The 22303-nt window shown below is 41.0% G+C and overlaps 1 protein-coding gene across 1 annotated transcript; it reads left to right on the forward strand.

The window, feature by feature from the left end:
- Positions 1-601: 601 nt before the first annotated feature.
- Positions 602-22013, forward strand: LOC310770667 (uncharacterized protein; the record flags this gene model as incomplete). The annotated part of the gene is made up of 5 exons (XM_083663408.1): positions 602-641; positions 6031-6177; positions 11793-11954; positions 17496-17614; positions 21996-22013. The coding sequence occupies 5 exons, from the start codon at positions 602-604 to the stop codon at positions 22011-22013; spliced, it is 486 nt and encodes a 161-aa protein (XP_083519534.1).
- Between the last annotated feature and the right edge of the window lie 290 nt (positions 22014-22303).

The raw sequence follows: 22303 nt of genomic DNA on the forward strand, positions 1-22303 counted from the left end.
GCGGCTACCCCTGGAAGAAACGAATTAGACACTGTTAATCACTGTATAACGTTAACGTTTGCTTACCCAACACTACGTGCGATTGGTAAATACTGTAAATGCAGAGGTGGATAAACTATCCAGAGGAGTTTAACCCCCTTGTTGCCCCTCATTGATTGATAGTTGATCAACGTTAGCTAGATATATAACGCTATAGCTGGTAGATGAGTATGCTCTGAGTCTGCCTCATCTCAAAGAGGTAACCTAGGTAAACAGAACTGCGTTTGTTTTCTGTCTACGTCCGAATCTGTGCAGCATGCAATACTGTTTAACGTTGTATAACGTTAACTTATGCTACTCTAGTCTAACCTTAGTCCTCCTGTAATGACAAATGGACATCTAGCTAGCGTTAATGTCATGCTATGCAATTACCTGAATTTTGTGGAAGATAGGAAGATGCAAGCGGCAGGCTGGTGACGCCACGCGAGGTCTGGAGGAAATAAAACTGGTTTTTCTTCAGGCTACTGTATGAGAGCAATGGAGCAAGGCTAGCAATAGCAACTAACGTTAGCAACATTTGTTAGCCAAGCTAACAGCTAGCGGGGAAAACAACTTGAACAAGATGGATGCCGTGGCTAGGAGGAAACCGTCCCCCGAGTCTCGTCCACGCTCACGCCCCTTCCTGTTTTCCCGGCTCCAGGCTTGAACAGATTTCCCACAATGCAACAGGAAAATCCATTCATTCAATAAAACGAAATCAAACTATATCGGGAAGTGAACTTAATTTTGCCGTGTCAAAAACATATAGCTCAGGTAGTCCATTATATTTACTGTCAATGGATAAAACGGAAGTAGCAGCCATACTGGTTCAGTCATATCTCAGTGAAAAACATTTTTAGAAGCCAAAATATCGCTTATTGTCAACAAACCAGGCCAACAAATATCAAAGCTGATGGACTTTATGGAAAGAGCACAATTCGAACTGGTTAAAAGTTACTATCGCGGCATTATGAGCCTGGTGAGCACTTAGTTAGCAAACGTAGTGGCTAACAGCTAAGAGCTAGCTAACGGAAGATCATATTTACTATAAATATTGTATTTGTCTATGACATGTCACTCGTTAGACAACATAAGGTCTGACGTCATCACCCATCACCATTTTTACCAAAAAGCTTAGTTTTAGGTCTTTGAGCCCAAAATAAGGTTATTTGTCAACAAAAGCCTCAACCGCTTGGCTGCTATGTAGCCTTGCCTGCTCTATTGGCATGCGCAGCGCACAACACAATCACCTGCTCATATTGGCATGCGCAGCGCACAATTTCTCAACTTCGCATCACTGATCACAATGCCTATGACATCACTGATGATGTCACAATGCCTATGACATTTGTGCATATGACATCATCAGTGAGACAAAAATTTAAACAGACAAAGTCCACTTGCTCCCTCTTATATTGGGATATATTAATTATAATATTTATTTATTACCTTTTTTTGAACTGCAAATGGTAAATCAATCAATCAATCAATAAATAAAATGAAATAAAATACAACTTCGTCTCTTTTTATCTCTTCACTTGATCTCACTTCAATAATGTTTATTTAAAGGTCCATTCCGTCAATTGTCACTGTTACTGACGCCGGTGGCCGTTAAGAGTAACTGCAGGCAGCATGTGAATGAGCTGACGCGCGGGCACCATACTCGCACGCGCACAAGCAGCTGCCTCGCAACAGCAGAGGTGTTGGTTGCTTTGCTCATAAAAGTCACTTGAAAACGGCAACCTGGACAATTTATCGGTCAGATCAGCCTCGAGATGCCCAGGATGGATGAATTATCGGACGTTATTGTGGCATGTTTGGCCGTGTTTTGGCTTCCATTGGCTGCGGGGAAATGGATAGGATATTCACGTTACCGTGAGCCACAAACTACCCTGCTTCCCCTGTATGTACGGTACCGTGTAATGCCTGGAGTTGACCAAACTGAACAATCAAACAATGTTTCATAAGCATAACAGTAACGTTAGGCATATTTACGACTGTTACATTCATTATCCACACAAGACGGTAACATTATTAGTGGAGCTGGTGTAATTTCTATAAATATAGCTAAATCTATTAGTTAGCCCCGTATAGCATCAAGCTAACGTTATGGTTATAATAGGCAGACTCACCACCGCAGCTAACTGCAGTCAAACAATAATGTTCCATGACCATAAGCATAACGGTAGTAACGTTAGGGTTGTATATTACTTCACACAAGACGTAATGTTAGCAGAGTTTCTGACCAGGTGGTCAGATAGTTGTACTACGGAGTGACAATAAAAATCTTGAATCTTGAAAATCCATTAGCAAGCAGCTAACGTTATCTGGTCAAAACCACATTACAGTAGCTACAAGCAGCAAGTTCCCTTCATGAACCGAAAACACAGTCCTGACTCTAGTTTCCCCCCGATGTCGGTCACATTGCTGCTGTCTGGCCAGATGGGCTTCATTAGATAAATATTTATTTATTTATTTAGTGTGGACTTTTTCTGGAGTCTGTGTTGTTGTTTCATTTTGCTAGCAGCTAGCGACAAACGTAACGTTAGCCATTTCCTGTTAGCCGTCTTCTTCGTTTATGCCGGGGCCAGGACAAGAGGCGGGCTCGTGAACGCGCAGACGTCACATCCTCTAGCTCACCTGAAATGCTCACCCCTTCGAAACTGCGGTATTTCCATGTATTTTCTGAACAGCTGGTCGGAGAGGAACGCCCCTGGTCGCCATTTTTAAGTTACGTCAAGGCGCATTCACTCATTGCCAATAAAAAACACTTTGTGCACATTTATTTCTCGTCATAACCGACGGAATGGGCCTTTAATAGTCATAAAAGTCATAAATGTTGCATGCATGATGTACCTGATAATGTATATAATAAAATATTGTGATACTTGGCTGTGTGTATTGATATAAAATAGCCACACAGAATATTGCGATACTATGCTGTATCCCCCCCAGATGACATTTGATCGAATTAGCTATACCTTCTTTTACATGTTGTATTTTATACAAATGCTTCTGTTTGGCAATAATTACGTTGATGTTAATTTGTATTTGAAGAAAACTTCTTGCTGTGTTCAGTGTTGGACCACAGAGTGACAGAGGCAGAGGAGAGGGCAGCATGTCTTGGAGCCAAGCTGCAGCTGCAGAAGGAGAAGGCAGAGGATCTGGAGAGGGAGAACGCAGGTGGGACCCCCAGGGAACTGCATAGCACTGCTAGTACTTACTTACAGCTAGTACTCTGTGGAGTACCGATAGTTTATCCCAAAACGGGTACATTATTTTGTTGTGTTTTGTGTAATATTTACTAGTGCTGAAACTAGTCTGCAATTGATTGATTGATGAATTATAATGGTGAAAATCGATTAGCCGTTTTAGACATTTATCAAGTACAAATACCAAGTTCCAGCTTCACAAACAGTGTTGGGCACTCATTACTAAAAAAGTAATATATTACATATTACTCGTTACTATTTTCAAAAGTAATATTATTACTTTACTTATTACTCCATGCCAAAAGTAATTCGTTAGATACTCGTTATATTACTTTTCCGTTACATTCCACACAAATGGCAATAGGCCTTTTTCACTGCAGCGATTTTGTGTCTAAAAGGCAGGAGGTAACACAGGTGCACCAAGATGTTAATTAGGGCTTCCAACTTCCAGTCCATTTAGGTGTTCCAGTGCTGGAACCTTAATTAGTTAGTTGGTTGCACCTGTGTATAGCCTACTCTGTCTTCTAGACACAAATGGCCGTTGTGAAAAAGGCCCATGGCGTTTTTCTCATCAAAATGCAGACTTTGCGGTGCGAATGTGTGAACTAGGTCTATTATGTGCCGTTCCAATTAAACTAATCGCTTTGCCAGAGCACAGCTTCCTACAGAGATGCTTGATGAAGAGCACACCTGGCTCAAAGTGATGACTGACAAGATGCAATCTTTTGCAAACTCAATACGTATAGGCTACATCTTTGCTTAACAAGTTTGTGTCACAAATAACGTTAGCTCTGCAACATTAACATGACAATAATAACAGCAATGTTTGATGTCCACCAACTTGTGAGTTTTTACGTTATCTCTGTATTTTAACAGTTTTCCGGTTTCTGTTGTGCTGTCCTCTCGTCTCGTAACGTTAACGTTAGGAAGTTTGAGCTCGTGTTTTTCACAGTGGAAAGAGTGTTAGTAGCCTACCTGTCCTGGACACCGTTTACATTTGACTTTGATGTTCAATCGTGTCACCTTTCTTCCCGACAAAAACAAAGTCATGGGAATATATCCAGCCACGGATTTTCCTCCTCGGCTCAGTCAGCAGGGCAGAGAGGGTGCTCTGAAGTGCTCTGCGGTGACGTCACCTTGTTTTGGGAGCGTTAAAAGCCATGCTGCTTGTGATCAGTGAATGCCGACTGCGTGTCGTTTTGCAGCGCAGCGGCATCACAGAATGGACTCAACAAAAGATGTAACGACTAACGTAACAAGCTCGTTTATCTTGAAGTAACTGTAATATTATTACTTATATTCTATAGTAATTCGTTACACTACTCGTTACTTGGAAAAAGTAATATTATTACAGTAACTCGTTACTTCCCAACACTGTTCACAAATGTTAAGATTGAATACATCTCTTTCATATCATAAGAAAATATGTATTCATTTATTTATTTTGGTCTTGTCGTGGCCCAGAAAGAAACCCCAAAGAGCAGGCACGAAAACCCAGACAGAATTCAATGTTCTTTGCTGAGAGTTGGAGTATTTGCAGATGGCCCAAGGGTTGAATTATGCAGTGCAGTTTGCTAGGCTGGAGGAGGCTTGAGGCTTGCAACTTGCTTGTGTCTTGTTAACATTTATTAAGGGTTTACATGTTAATTAACTCATTGAGTGCCAGCCACTTTTGGAGAACGGACGCTCCCAGTGCCAGAGTTTCAGAGCGTTTTCAGTGATTTCTCGAGGCCCACAGAATATTGTGTGATATTACTATGTAAACACCGAACACGCACAAAGAACGATGAGACTCTCTTCTATCATCTGCAAAAAAAAGTTTATTGATCCCATTTTCCGTTCTTTAGTTATGAGCCGGAGAAGATAGGCTGTTTTGAGCAAAAAGACACTTTTCAAATTAGAAGCTGAGTTATTCCGCCTTTGGTGAAATGCAGCATTTCAAGCACATTCACTGAGTCTGAAGATAATATTTTCTGATGTAGTGACGTGGTGTAGTTGTGTGGTGCCTGCGTGCCCCACCCCCCTCTCCCCCCCTCAGCTGCAAACTCCTCCCCACACTAACACACAGCCTCACGCACCCAGTCTATTTTCGGAGCGCTCCGTTTTTTTGCACCGGCTCCCAGCGCGACAAGGAAATGCCAAACCGGACTGCAGGGAAAGGTTTGGCCCTTCGGCGTCGGGTGCTGCCTTTCTGGCGGCTAATCGTGTGAAGAAACTATGCAGACAGACAGACAGAGGCAGAGGGGCTCAGTTGTGTGTGCGGATTGACTGCTGTTCGCAGCCAACATCAGCTGCAGTCAGAGCAATCTATATGGCTCTGGCTGCAGCATGAGCGGTTTCTCTTTGATCACGGGGGTTTTTCCTGCTGTTTTCCGGACCTTTCTGTAATCTGGAGAGCACTGTCGCCACCTAATGGGTCGGTAAAATAGCTTTTACACATTCAACATGCCCCAAAATTTTACAGGAGATGGATCTGGCTTTGATCCACGTCCCACCGTCAAAAAACGCAATTGACGAACATACTCGTCCTTGGCACTCTACGTTACTAAACCAATTGACGAACATACTCGTCCTTGGCACTCAATGAGTTAAGGTACTAACAAATATTAGTAAATGGTTGATGATGTTAATTAACATGTACGCTATGAAATTGAGGTTTGCTGGTTCCTTCATGTGGCAGGATGTTTTCAGCCACACTGGAAGAAAACACACACACACACACACACACACACACACACACACACACACACACACACACACAAATGATTGTTGTGATTTGTCTCTGTGCTTCCAGCTCAAGACTCTGCAGTGTCGTCCCTCAGAGACAGAGTGAGCGACACCGAGAGGGAGGTGGAGGAGCAGAGGAAGGAGGCAGCAGCTCTCAAAGCTGAGCTGAGCATGCAGAAGAAGAAGGTGGAGGATCTGGAGAGGGAGAACACATGTGCAGGTGGGATGCCCTGAGGAACCACAGCTAGTACTGTGTGGAGTACCACTACTGAAAAACTACTGCTTGAGACACTTTATTATAATGTTTCCCCCAAAATTGGGACTTTATTTTGTTGTGTTCCGTGTCAAATTGACTAGTGCTGAAGCTATTCATTTTGGTCACGTTCATGCCATGATCAGTGTATGTGACATCCCTGATGTCACACTTGATATTGTGACATCAACGTGGCAGTGGTGGCCCAACAGTTCGAGAAGCAAGCGAGCTTGTGACTATCCCCAGACCGGCAGGATAAACCTGGGTGGGGAAAGTGAAAACACATCTAACCTTCTTCATTTATTTCACACTCTATTAAACACATCTAACCTTATTAATTTCAGACTCTATTAAACACATCTAGCCTTATGCATTTCACACTCTATTAAACAAATCTAACATTATTAATTTCAGAGTCTATTAAACCCATCTAACCTTATTAATTTCACACTATTAAATACATCTAGCCTTTTTCATTTCAAGCTCTATTAAACACATCTAACCTTATTAATTTCAAGCTCTATTAAATACATCTAACCGTATTAATTTCAAGCTCTATTAAACACATCTAACCTTATTCATTGCAAGCTCTATTAAATACATCTAACCTTATTCATTTCAAGCTCTATTAAACAAATCTAACCTTATTCATGTCAGACTCTATTAAACACATCTAGCCTTATTCATTTCAAGCTCTATTAAACACATCTAACCTTATTCATTTCAAGCTCTATTAAACACATCTAACCTTATTCATTTCAAGCTCTATTAAACACATCTAACCTTATTCATTTCAGACTCTATTAAACACATCTAACCTTATTCATTTATTTCAAGCTCTATTAAACACATCTAACCTTATTCATGTCAGGCTCTATTAAACACATCTAACCTTATTCATTTATTTCAAGCTCTATTAAACACATCTAACCTTATTCATTTCAAGCTCTATTAAACACATCTAACCTTATTCATTTCAAGCTCTATTAAACACATCTAACCTTATTCATTTCAGACTCTATTAAACACATCTAACCTTATTCATTTATTTCAAGCTCTATTAAACCTATCTAATCTAACCTTATAATAATAATAATAATAACAATTCATTTATTTTATATAGCGCTTTTCAGAACCCAAAGACGCTTAACAGTAAACAAAAGACAAGCAACAGAAACAGGCAACAGATACAGGTAACAGGTACAAATAACAGTGGCGATTCAGGGCAAGGTTGTATGGAGAAGCAGAGGAGAGGAAGAGAACAGGAGGGAGGGGCAGGGGGGGAAGGGGGAAGGAGGGGGAGGCGGAGGGTGGTGGTTAGGAGGAGGTGGTCAGGGGTAGGGGAGGTTGTAGGCTTGGGAGAACAGGTAGGTTTTAAGTTGGGTTTTGAAAGTAGGGAGTGAGGGAGAGTCTCGGATGGTCTGGGGGAGGGAGTTCCAAAGTTGGGGTGCGGCGTTGGAGAAAGCACGGTCACCAAAGGTTTTGGGTCTGGATGGGGGGATGATGAGGGTGGCAGTAGAAGAGGATCGGAGTGTACGGGAGGGGCGATGGGTTATTCATTTCAAGCTCTATTAAACACATCTAACCTTATTCATTTCAAGCTCTAAACACATCTAACCTTGTTCATTTCAAGCTCTATTAAACACATCTAACCTTATTAATTTCAAGCTCTATTAAACACATCTAACCTTATTAATTTCACACTATTAAACACATCTAACCTTATTAATTTCAAGCTCTATTAAACACATCTAACTTTATTCATTTCAAGCTCTATTAAACACATCTAACCTTATTCATTTCAAGCTCTATTCAACACATCTAACTTTATTCATTTCAAGCTCTATTAGACACATCTAACCTTATTCATTTCAGACTCTATTAAATACATCTAACCTTATTAATTTAACACTCTATTAAACACATCTAACCTTATTAATTTCACACTCTATTAAACACATCTAACCTTATTCATTTCAAGGTTTATTAAACACATCTAACCTTATTCATTTCAGACTCTATTAAACACATCTAACCTTATTAATGCCAGACTATTAAACACATCTAACCGTCTCCATTTTTTTTCAAGCTCTATTAAACACATCTAACCTTCTCCATTTATTTCAAGCTCTATTAAACACATCTAAACTTATTCCTTTCAAGCTCTAATAAACACATCTAACCTTATTAATTTAACACTCTATTAAACACATCTAACCTTATTCATTTCACACTCTATTAAACACATCTAACCTTATTCATTTCAAGGTTTATTAAACACATCTAACCTTATTCATTTCAGACTCTATTAAACACATCTAACCTTATTAATGTCAGACTATTAAACACATCTAACCGTCTCCATTTTTTTTCAAGCTCTATTAAACACATCTAACCTTCTCCATTTATTTCAAGCTCTATTAAACACATCTAACCTTATTCCTTTCAAGCTCTAATAAACACATCTAACCTTATTCATTTCAAGCTCTAATAAACACATCTAACCTTATTCATTTCAAGCTCTATTAAACACATCTAACCATATTAATTTCAAGCTCTATTAAACACATCTAACCTTATTCATTTCAGACTCTATTAAACACATCTAACCTTATTCATTTCAAGCTCTATTAAACACATCTAACCTTATTCATTTCAGACTCTATTAAACACATCTAACCTTATTCATTTCAGACTCTATTAAACACATCTAACCTTATTCATTTCAGACTATTAAACACATCTAACCTTATTTATTTCAAGCTCTATTAAACACATCTAACTAGGGATGCACGATAATTATCGGACCGATAAATTATCGGCCGATATGGCCATTTTGCGTTATTATTTATTATTCCGATAATGGCCTTTTTCCGATAAATTATCCGATAATAATCCTGTTTATTTTTTGCCTCGGAAGCGGAGCTTTTTGTTGTCGCACATTTGTGACATCACAGCTGCGACGCAAACATGGCTGCTGCCAGTGTGTTGCTGTTTTTCAGTTTCAGAATGATCAGAAAGCTACTGTAATTTGCAATCCATGTCCCACACAGGTTCAGAGAGGAGGGGAAACCTCTAAGCTGGCATTACGTTAAACCAAAGCTGGCGATGATGCAGCGGATATGTTTGTTGTTTGTGTTAGCGAGTTTTGTTAGCATTAGCTCAGTCGTAGCGGGCCTACCCTGCAGGCTCATCCGCTTAGCAAACTGTGACATTTACAGTCTGTGGCTTGTGATCAAACAGCCCCACAAAAGCACTTAATACACAGAGCTTGCGTAAACGTATAGAAACTAATGGAAACCCCTTTACCCGAAATGAAACATCCAGAGATTGTGTATTTAACTCCAAAAAACCACTCGCTAACGTTAAGCTAACCGCGCTAGTTAGCGTTAGCTACGCACATTAGGCTACATAAAAAGCATCAGTCAGTCAACATTACATAGTGCCTTTTATTTAATCTGGTGGCAGCATTTTTCAGTAAAAAGTGAAACGACACAGATGGTTTATAGTGCCTGCCCATGGACTGTATATATGCCTGCCCCATTAATTGGGCCCAGGCTACAATTCACTGAGAACTGGAACCAATGCAAAATTTGAACAGATCAGTATGACAATAAGAGTCTAAATTACTATGCCTTTTGTCATTGTGTTTTATCTGCAGACTAAGCAGCTTGGCTTTCCCTTCTATAAAAGCCTTTATTTTTGTATTGACTATAATTGAGTGATACACTTTATTAAAACAATCATATTATATCAGAAGTTTTCTTTGTTTTGCATTCACAGTGATGTTAGTTAGATTTGGTTAGGTCAGAGCTATGCTCAATACATCCATACATCTACCCTGACCCTTTTTTAACCCCAGGTGTGCATAAAATACAGGTTAAAAACAAAAAACAAAAAATTACATCTATTTTTATTATAATAATTATCGGTTATATCGTATCGGTTATCGGCCAAGAAGAATATATTTATCGTTATCGTATCGGCTCTAAAAATCCATATTGTGCATCCCTACATCTAACCTTATTCATTTCAAGCTCTATTAAACACATCTAACCTTATTCATTTCAAGTTTCTTGATGATCTACAAAGGTACAAAAAATACAATTTATGGATTACCAGGTGCCACTCTTTAACTCTGCAAGCATAACGTTAGGCTATATACTCCACGGAGCAGTTAGTAAGTGAATACAATTTCATTCAATTCTAGAAGTAAGTCACCTTAAAGCTAATATCCCATTCGTCTGTTTAAACACCATGGCGGCAGTCGAAGAATGTTGCTCCTTATTTCGCATTATTTACTTTGAACTGTGTAGCGCTATTTACTCTAGGCTGTAGGGCAGGGGTGGGCAATTATTTTTCATGGGGGGCCACATGAGAAACCCAGATTGTTGCCGGGGGCCGAACAAATATTGTCATGCCGTAACCCAGGAACTTTGATGATAGAGGGCTACAAAAAAATGTCCTCGCTACCAGAGGGCCAGATTTTGCTGAGCGTTGGGGGCCGAATGGCGCCGGCGCAAATTTTTTGGGGGCATTTGAAGTCAGGTTTAGAGGAATACCTTATTTTAAATTAACAGTTGTGATGTCATTATTCAGTCTTAAACACCAATATTTGATCCTTTTCTCACTCACTCCTATGTCATTAACTTTTTTGACCACCTGCCAATATGGCTGCTATATTTTAAAGTTACCAGCCAATTAGAATTTCCACTAGCCAAAATGTTTTTCTTAAAATAAACCAGAATATGAGTGTTAATTTAAGCATAAGTATCAGTAAGTGGCCCGGGATTCTCAAAGCCTGTGTTGAGGGTCACACGAACAAAAATGCACTCTTGAAGCTAAATAAATCCAAAACTAACAAGTTAATTATTTCCATTTTTACTTCAATGTAGAACAGTCATTTCTTACACATTAGATTACTTTTAGCCTTTTAGTCATAAAGATTACTGAAAGATATTCCATACCAGACTGAAATGTTATAACAGAAGTGGAGTATTGCCCAGAATAACATGAACATTTGGACACTTATTATTATTATTATTATTATTATTTTATTTTTTTGCAATTCCAGCGCGGGCCACACAGGGGGCGCTGCCCGCGGGCCGCCTTTTGCCCAGGTCTGCTGTAGGGTATGTTTTGTGATTGACAAAATTGGCCCTTCTGGCCAGTGGGCTGGAAAGTTAATTTTCAAAGTTTTGTGCAAATCCGTTCATACTTTTTTAGATATAAATATAAAGACACAGACAAACGGGGGTGAAAACGTAACCTGACCAACTCTGCTTGCGGAGGTAATTATACGAAACTGGGACCCTTATTTTACTTTTGTGGATCCATATTTGGGACACATTGAACATTGAACTGTAAATATGCAGTATAACACCTTTTCCTAATTATTATACCTCTAAATCCAGCCCATTTCACCTTTTCGTTCAGCGAACACTGCAAAGAATAGCACAATGACTTGGACACGCCTCTAAATGCACTAATTGGCCAGCACCACCACTGCGGCGAAATTAGCCAAATATGGGCTAACATACAGGCTTCTATATCTTTGTTGTCACTTATCTCTGTGCTTCCAGCTCAAGACGCTGCAGTGTCGTCCCTCAGAGACAGAGTGAGCGACAACGAGAGGGAGGTGGAGGAGCAGAGGAAGGAGACAGCAGCTCTCAGATCCCAGCTGAACGCCTCCAACAATGAGCTGCAGAAGAAGAAGTTGGAGGATCTGGAGAGGAAAAACGCAGGTGGGACGCGGGGATGATGTGTGATGTGTGATGTGCGGGGAACAGCGAGTACTTACTTACACCTAGTACTGTGTGCAGTACTGCTACTGAAAAACGACTGCATTAACTGGCTTGAGAAACTATTATAACATAGTTTATCTCAAAACCCATTTCTAGGGTGGAGACTGGAGAAACTACCTTTCCCCCTTAACTCACCCTTCTTCTGTCCTCTTCTCCCTACTTCTTCTTTTTCTAATGGCTTTCCGGCAAACTGGATGCCTTGCGGCACATTGCTGCCTCTCACAGATAAGATGTTCTGACTCTAGACCGGGTTCTTCTTCTTCTTTCAAGTTTCCAGTTTCTCACACCTTCTCAATCGTGGCTGTTGCACCTTGTCTCATGTTCCTCCGCTCCTCATCCCCCCTGAGCGCCTTCATCTTCATGAAGGGGTCCTCCGTATAAAGATGTCAGCCCAGGGGCGGAAGCCATCGTCTGGTTCCTAACTCTCGGTCTTCCTCGAGTACACTGTGTCTCAAATTGAAGGCTTCTTCTTCTTCTTCTTCTTGTGGCTTTCCGGCAGACTGGATGCCTTGCGGCACATTGCTGCCTCTCACAGTTAGAGAATATTCTCCCTCTTCTTACCCAGACACAATTGTCTGAGTTTGCTTAAATGCATCCCTCAGTATTTCATCTATCTTTGCTTCAGATACATCCACCTCTAGTAACCTCTTAACAGCGTCAACACCGATCCCATTCCTCTTCATCTTCCCACTCAAACCAGCAGCAGTTATTTTTACTTTACAATATTGTATTTTCAATTTTCAGAACAAAGGCAAAACAAACACGGACACAAAAAACAAAAAACACACCAACATTACAATATGGTGCTACCAGCCGCATAAGGTGCTTAAATGCTTGTAAGAAATGCTGTACATAAAATCCCGTGCAAGGAGTCCATGAGAAATCAGCTGGGCCAGTTATTCGTCAGTTCTAATCTTGTCAAAGTAGGCCAGGAACGGGTCCCAAATAGCCGAGAACTTCCTAAGTGAGTTGGTCCTCAGCAACCTGAGTCTCTCCATACGAACAACCGAAATCAACTAGGGGTCGGATTAGTGAGATTTTCGTTGTCGGGTTAACGAGCTGTCGGACTAATGAGATGTCTGTCCAATGCGTCATTTTTCGGACTCGGTGAGGTGAGGTGTGGGACTCGTGAGGTGTGGGACTCGTGAGGTGTCGGACTCGTGAGGTGTGGGACTCGTGAGGTGTCGGACTCGTGAGGTGTGGGACTCGTGAGGTGTCGGACTCGTGAGGTGTGGGACTCGTGAGGTGTCGGACTCGTGAGGTGTGGGACTCATGGGGTGTCGGACTAGTGCCGACCCTGTCTGTAGTGGTGTGTGACAGTACTGAGGCGTGATTAAGCGGGCTGCCTGTGAAGCTCACAAGCTGCAACCATTGACTGTATATGAATGGACAGGATATGAGTGACTGTAGCGGGTCCGTGTGACAACGCGTTGAGCCTGGAGAAAAGAGCTTGTTGCACCACTTTGAGGCACCAGGCTGGAAATGTTGATTGATTGATTGAATTTCTTTGACAAATTAAAAAATAAAATACACCAACAAGCATACAGTATAAAATAATTCATCAGGATATGACAATGAAGTCGTTAAACTTATTTCCATTGTGGTCTTGAGGTCTCGGCTGGAAGGCAAACAGAAAAGGGAATGACGCTATCTGTATCCCATTTTACAATAATACACATGAGAAAACATCAATATAGAACAATCAAGAATAAAACAAGGCTAGGTCGAAACCTAGCATATGGCCGGTGTGGTAAAGCATGCACATATCATGTTTCTCATAGGATGATTGCAGAATTGGATGTTATCTGGAGGGGAAAATGTAGCCTAAAAAAAGGAAGTTTAACATTAGGCTACTTGTCTTGTGTTAAATGAACCTGCCGTTCATCAATTATAAACGTCATGCAGCTCTTTATTTTCTGTGGAGCAGTGCTGTAGTGGTCACTGGTCAGAAAAATGGATAAACTAATTTCTGAGGCAGTTTTCTCACACCGTGCTGTTATCTAAAAAAAGGTGGATAAATAAACTTCAGTCGCCCATATAGGCTACGAGACTATGAGGCTAGAACAACTGAAACTGAATCATATATCCCTAATATAATTAAATTCTTATCAGCATCATCAGCATCATTGTTTATTTTGTGGTTTTCTGGCACGTTGGACTTACCCTGCTAGCCGGGCACAAGGAGCAGACAGAAAGTAAATGCTGGAAGAACGCTGGTCCGCCCGCAATATGCAATTATGCAGATTGAAAACAACGTTAGCTCAGCAGCTGGAGCTAGGGTTGCCAACTTCTTGAAATGGAAATAAGGAACGGTCCGGGGGGCAGTCAGTAGTGTGGACTTATTAACAATCACATAACTGCAATTGCTTCAACTTCAACCATTTACCCATTATTATTAAGACAAGCAAACCTGAATTTGATCCGTTTTTGCATTTTTGCATCTAGCCTATTCCTAGATTATCAGAATCAGAATCAGAATCACTTTTCAAAATTCAAGAATTTTATTTGGGCGTCACAAAACGGAAGTTTCTTATTCTTAATAGGCTAAAACAACTGTATTTAAAAAACAAACAATAAATAGTAGTGCAAACGGTATTTTGATATAGCCTACCGGGTAATGCAACTTTGCATACTCATTCAATTTTCTTTTAACAGTGCAAACAGCAACGTTACATATTCTTTTGAATAGAACAAACCTGGTATTATGAAAGATTAAATCATTAGTGCAAAAACATTTTAGATTTCAGATTAAATCTTCTGAACACAACAAAATGGCATGTTACTATGTATAGATACAATGTAGGCTATAGCTTACTCAATGTGCTGTCGTCAGTTTAGTTGAATCTAGCAACGCTGACGGTGCTTCTCATCGTGACTCACAACAATCAATGAGAAGCGCATTCTAGGGTAGTTGGACGTAACATGACACCACACAGGCTGAGGAGCAGAGCAGCTGCAGCGGCTATGGAGTTTCTCACTCAATACAAATAGCCTGTCACTCTTTGCACTGCATTGTTTCTTCAATACGGGACAAAGCGTGTCCCGTATCAGTTCAATACGGAACACGTCTTTTTGTTTACAAATACGGGACAATTCCGTATTTTAAGGGACGGTTGGCAACCCTAGCTGGAGCTAGCTTGATAGCTACCAGCTAACAAGTTAACACGCTGGTCCGCCCGCAATATGCAATGAATTAAGCAGATTGAAAACAACGTTAGCTCTGGGACGCCAGCGCTGCCTTGGCACAACTTTCTCTAACGCTCCCAACTTTCTCTATACACGCTCTGTCGTCATTGCAAACAACTGGAAAACTGAAGAAGCTGGAGCTGTGGAAAAGAAGCTCAGTGGACACACTCAGTGGGCACACTTACCGTGGCAACAACTTGAATGCGGAGTACAGCGCCGTACAGCGGTGACCAGTGGGACGACCAGACCAGGATGGGCCCCAGGTCGGTCCCCAGGTCGGGCACGCAAATTGTATGGACGAGTGGAGATGACAGGCCACCGTGGCGCATGCGCACACACCGGCCAAAAAGAGATACAAACCAAGACAAGTTCAAAAACCAGTCATAGAAAGGTTTATGTTTTATGGAGCTTTCTTCCTGAAGGGAGATTGTTGCTTTTCTCTGCTTGCTGGTTTTGTGGGACAATAACCCTGGCTTCTGGACAACTTTAGGAGTGAAGTAGCTTAATGAGGTCTATCGCATGGCGGTGAAAACACGGATTGACGTCATATGACGTTAATTCCTGGAAATGAGTTAAATGTTTGTTGTGATTTTGTCTCTGTGCTTCCAGCTCAAGACTCTGCAGTGACGTCCCTCATAGGCAGAGTGAGCGACACAGAGAGGGAGGTGAAGAAGCAGAACTATGACACAGGAGCTCTCAGAGATGATCTGAGCGCCTCCAAGGCCGACCTGCAGCTGCAGAAGAAAAAGGTGGAGGATCTGGAGAACAAAGGTGGGACACCCCGGGGAGCCGCACTTTAGGGCTGTAGTCAAAACTGCATTGGTCAAGTTCGAGTCGAGACCGAGACCACAAAACTACCAGTCCAAATCAAGACCAATACCAGAGCAATGTGTTATCCAAGGCTACCATTGTATTTGACTAAAATAGCATATTTTTGGTTTATTACCTAATATAGAAAACAAGTCTTTTTTTATGGGGCGTTACTGGGTTTTTATTCTGTGATGGACAAAGCTGGAGCAGTTTATCACCATTTGTGACTTGTGTGTCACTATCATGTAAAAAATTAATTTAAAGTTGAATCCTATAAAGCTAAATCAATCACGTTAGAAATAGACAGTATACAGGAAGCTAGGCCTTTTACATTCAAAATAAAAGCAGCAATATATAACTGGGTAAGTAAAAATAAAACAGGACTGTCGATTCACTACGGGTTAAGATTAACTTTTAGTTGTCTGCTTTCTATGTGTTCTGTGTATTTGATCACACACAAAAACAACTTTGCAACATGCATCAATAAGGCTATAAGTTTATTTAATTGCCATTATTGTGAAGACTGTAACCAGAAGTTTCAGTTTTATTCTGGCTCACTTGACGCGGCTCTGAGTTTTTTGCAGCTTCAGTCTGCACGCAAATCGTTATCACAAACGCTGTCTATAAACGCGAAATCAAAGGCAAGAATGCAATGACAGTTTCCTGTTTTATGCAGAGACCGTTGTTGTGTAAACATGGCCTACTGTAAGCTTACACGTCTCGTTCAAACAGCCAGTAAGATCATACTATGATCAAATTCTGTGTCTCTATCGTGTGGAAAATTCATTTAAAGTTTAATCCTATAAAGCTAAGTAGACAGAATACAGGAAGCTAGGCCTTTTTATCTTAAAAATAAAAGCAGCAATATATAACTGGGTAAGTAAAAGAGAAACAGGACCGTCGATTCACTACGGGTTAAGATGAACTTTTAGTTGTTTGTGTTCTGTGTATTTGGGATCACACAAAAACAACTTTGCAACATGCATCAATAAGGCTATTAGTTTATTTAATTTCCATTATTGTGAAGGCTGTAACCAGAAGTTTCAGTTTTATTCTGGCTCACTTGATTGATTGATTGAAAACCTTTATTTATCCCCGTGGGGAGATTCAGGTGTCTAAAACAGCGACAGGGACAGAGGTTAAAAGTACAGAGGTCAAGATATAAATAAAAAGCATAAAACAATAAAACCAACAAGAGCAATAAAATTCAATTGACGCAATTGATGCTGTTCTGAGTTTTTTGCAACTTCAATCTGCACGCAAATCATTATCACAAACGCGAAATCAAAGGCAAGAATGCAATGACAGTTTCCCGTTTTATGCAGAGATTGTTGTTGTGTAAACCAGGCCTAAGCTTGCACGTCTCGTTCAAACAGCCAGGAAGATCATCCAATAATCAAATTGCCTGACAGGGATTGACATCATATCACGTTAATGGCAGGAAATGAGTTAAACGTTTGTTGTGATTTGTCTCTGTGCTTCCAGCTCAAGACTCTGCAGTGACGTCCCTCATAGGCAGAGTGAACGACACAGAGAGGGAGGTGAAGAAGCAGAACGACGATCTGAGCGCCTCCAAGGCCGAGCTGCAGCTGCAGAAGAAGAAGGTGGAAGATCTGGAGACGGAGAACAAAGGTGGGACACCCCGGGGAGCCGCATATCAGGGCTGTAGTCAAAACCGCTTTGGTCAAGTTCAAGTCGAAACCGAGACCGCAAAATTACCAGTCCAAATCAAGACCAATACCAGAGCAATGTGTTATCCAAGCTACCATTGTATTTATTGACTAAAATAGCACATTCTCTGTTTATTACATTACATTACATTAGATCATTTAGCAGACACTTTTGTCCAAAGCGACTTACAATATCACATTTTTTCACAGTACAGAAAGCAAATATGCAACACAATCCATGACAGCTAAGACATTTTGATGGGTTAGAGTAGCACTTTGTAGAAAGTCGTTTTTTTTAGTTTATTACCTAATATAGAAAACAGGTATTTTTTATGGGGCTTTACTGGGTTTTTATTCTGTGATGGACAAAGCTGGAGTAGTTTATCACCATTCGTGACTTCTGTGTCACTATTGTGTGGAAAATTCATTTAAAGTTTAATCCTATAAAGCTAAATATATCCATTAGAAGTAGACAGAATACAGGAAGCTAGGCCTTTTTATCTTAAAAATAAAAGCAGCAATATAACTGGGTAAGTAAAAAAGAAACAGGACTGTTGATTCACTACGGGTTAAGATTAACTTTTAGTTGTCTGTTTTCTATGTGTTCTGTGTATTTGGGATCACACAAAAAAACAACTTTGCAACATGCATCAATAAGGCTATTAGTTTGTTTAATTGCCATTATTGTGAAGGCTGTAACCAGAAGTTTCAGTTTTATTCTGGCTCACTTGATGCTGTTCTGAGTTTTTTTAAACTTCAGTCTGCACGCAAATCATTATCACAAACGCGAAATCAAAGGCAAGAATGCAATAACAGTTTCCTGTTTTATGCAGAGATTGTTGTTGTGTAAACCAGGCCTAAGCTTGCACGTCTCGTTCAAACAGCCAGGAAGATCATCCCATAATCAAATTGCCTGACAGGGATTGACATCATATGATGTTAATGGTCAAGGCCGGATTAACCATAGGGCAACCTGGGCAGGTGCCCAGGGGCCCTCGGTGTGAAGGGGCCCTAAAAAAAAAGAAAAAGAAAAAATTGGGCTCATGTTGGGCTCCACAGAACTATGACACAAATCTAAGACCAATCAGGACAAAATAAAATTTGTTTCCAAGAAGATTAAGTCTGATGATTTAGTCTCATTGGATGCCTGTGGGCAAGTGGTGACCAGGGGCGCGGGAAGTGGGGGTGCTTGTGGTGCTGCGGCACCCTCTGCTGTTTTGTATTGGAAATGTAATGTCAATTAAAAAAATATATATATATATGATTAAAATGTGTTTTATATGATTAAAATTTGTTTTATATGTTTTATACTGCGATATTTAGGGTTTAGTTGAAGACTATGAGCAAAGCATGTTATTCTTTAGGTTTGGTTTATACTAATAAGATAATAAAATATAAGACTAAATAATTTCAGTGTTTCTGCCTCTGTTGCTGGTGTCTGTTGTAGTGTAAAACGACCTAAAGGTGGTGACATGAAAGTGAGTGCACAGAGGGAAAGAGAGATAGAGAGAGAGCGAGAGACAGAGAGGGAGAGAGAGAGATGAGACATGAGAGCGGGGGAGGGAGAGAGAGCCACGGCTGGCACCCAGCTGCTTGTTAACTTAACTTAACGACACTACTGCAGCCTGAGAGACTCGTGAGTAGGCTACTCCCAGTAAAAAAAAAAATAACAATACCAATAGCGTGCAAATATAGGCTACTTAACTCATTGAGTGCCAATGACGACAGTTGTCGTCAATTCGAATACTAACGTAGAGTGCCAAAGACGACGATTGTCGTCAATTGCCTTTTTTGACGGTGGGACGTGGATCAAAGCCTTATGTATGTCCTGTACAAATATTGTAGCTATTGAAGCTGTATAACCTATTTTACAGACTCATCAGGTGGCGACAGTGCTCTCCAGATTAGAGAAATGTCCGAAATATAGCCTGAAAAAGCCCCCTGATCAAAGAGAAAGCGCTCATGCTGCAGCCCAGAGCCATGTAGATTGCTCTGGCTGCAACTGACGGTGCCTGGCAACAGCAGTCAATCCGCGCACACAACTGAGCTCCTCTGCCTCTGTCTGTCTGTCTGCATAGTTCACACGATTAGCCGCCAGAAAGGCAGCACCCGACGCCAAAGTGCCAACCCTTTACCTGCAGTCCGGCTTGGCATTTCCTTGTCGCGCTGCCTGGGAGGCGGCGCACAAAAAGCACTCCGAAAATAGACGCTGGGTGCGTGAGGCTGTGTGTTACTAGTGTGGGGAGGAGTTTGTAGCTGAGGGGGGGAGAGGGGGGTGGGGCACCAGGGCAGCACACAACTACACCACGTCACTATACATCAGAAAATATTAGCTAGAGTCAGTGAATGTGCTTGAAATGCTGCATTTCACAAAAGGCTGAATATCTCAGCTTCTAGATAGAAATGCCTGTATTTGCTGTTTTTGACCTATCTTCTCCGGCTGATAACTAAAGAACGGAAAATGGTATCAATAAACTTTTTTTTGCTGATGATACAATAGAGTCTCCTTGTTCTTTTTGCGTGTTCGGTGTTTACATAGTGATATCACACAATATTCTGTGGGCCTCGAGAAATCACTGAAAACGCTCTGAAACTCTGGCACTGGGAGCGTCCGTTCTCCAAAAGTGGCTGGCACTCAATGAGTTAACCATAAAATAGGATACCAATATTAATGCAACAGTATCTTCTTTGTACAAAGCTTACCAATGTTGTTTTAGCACAATTGAAGACCACCTCAAATATTTCTCAACAGCATCCTGTCTTTGAGATGTCATTTTCAGATATTTCTCTACACTGCTGTTACAAAGGACATTTATAAATTCCATAAGCTGCTCTTATTCTTAATGTTTTGTTCAAATGAACCAGTAATGTAGCCTACTACAGTTACAGTATGGTTCTACTTCAGTATAAGCTATTAGTACATTGTTCTACCAGAAAAGATTGACTAACTTTAATCAGATTCAGATTCAGATATCTTTATTTGCCATTGTGCAAGACACATAGGAATTTGTTTTGACATTGACAGTGTTCGCATTCGTTACTCTTTTCACATATAACAACAAGACAACAACATAACAAAGCACAGTGCAGGAGGTATAGAAATAAAGTGCAGAGTTAAGGATCATAGTGCAAAATGTGCAGTGACACTGCCTAGGGGGCAGGGGTGGGAGGGAACCCAGAGGCATTTAGCAGCCTGGCGGCTGAGGGGAAAAAGCTTAGTCTATGGCGGACCTTTGTAGCCTTCGGCAGCCGCAACCGTCTCCCAGAGGGGAGCAGGGTGAGGAGGCAATGCTATGGTTGGAAGGCACAAACATGCCATGCATTTGATATCTGAACAGAAGCCATGAATCCCATATCAGCAACCTGTCTGTTCTGTTTTATTGTAGCCTACACACTTTAGTCACATGTGTTGCTTACTGTAGGCTATTTACATAGCCTGGGAGTTGGGACAGTAGACCCTTCTTATGGGGTATTTTTTGTCGAAAAGGCAGGGTTAACACAGGTGCAAGCAAAACACTAATGAGGGCTTCAAACTTCCATGATTGGAATTTGGAAACCCGCATTAGTGTTTTGCTTGCACCTGTGTTTATTAGACAATTATTTTTTCATCATTGTAAAGCCACAGCACAGTGAAGAGGATATTAATGTGAAGATTAGCCTCTTCATTTTGCTCTCAGAGTGCATCAGATTCATGCATTTTACTTTAAAATGTACAAAATTTCTTTGTAGAAACCCCCCAGTCAGACTAATATTTTTATCCTGCTGGTGCTACCTGTTTGCAAAGCCTAGAATCGCCTATGAGTGAGTGAGAAACTGAATCTCAGAAACTGAATAATGACATAATAACAGTATAATACTAATGTTAATTTAAAATGAGATATTCCTCTAAATATGGCTAAAAAACATACAAACATCCAAAAAAGTTAATTTTTCACAGTCCCTTCCTTGCAGCACCCCCTACTTAAAAACAGTTCCAGTGTCCCTGGTGGAGACTGGTCAGCCATTCATTTTTCCATAGACATTTTATAAAATGCTTGTAAAAAAAATTGATTTGCTTGGTCAAACAAAGCGATTCAGTTATATTTAGAATCAGCATTTTACTTGGAATTTTTTTTTTTTTTTTTTTAATCTTGTTTTCCACCTTCTTGTGTCCGAGTGTAATGTTCTGGGGGGGGGGGGGGGGGGGAGGGGGGGGACGATCGGTAGGGGGGCCCCTGGGAGCTTCAGTGCCCCGGGGCCCCTGGGGGTGTTAATCTGGCTCTGTTAATGGTAGGGAATGAGTTAAATGCTTGTGATTTTGTCTCTGCGTTTCCAGCTCAAGACTCTGCAGTGACGTCTCTCATAGGCAGAGTGAGCGACACAGAGAGGGAGGTGAAGAAGCAGAACAATGACACAGGAGCTCTCAGAGCTGATCTGAGCGCCTCCAAGGCCGACCTGCAGCTGCAGAAGAAGAAGGTGGAGGATCTGGAGAACAAAGGTGGGACACCCCGGGGAGCCGTACATCAGGGCTGTAGTCAAAACTGCATTGGTCAAGTTTAAGTCGAGACCGAGACCACAAAACTACCAGTCCAAGTCAAGACCAATACCAGAGCAATGTGTTATCCAAGGCTACCATTGTATTTG

This window comes from Poromitra crassiceps, assembly GCF_964638095.1.
Source record: "Poromitra crassiceps genome assembly, contig: HAP1_SCAFFOLD_153, whole genome shotgun sequence".
NCBI classification, from domain to species: domain Eukaryota; kingdom Metazoa; phylum Chordata; class Actinopteri; order Beryciformes; family Melamphaidae; genus Poromitra; species Poromitra crassiceps.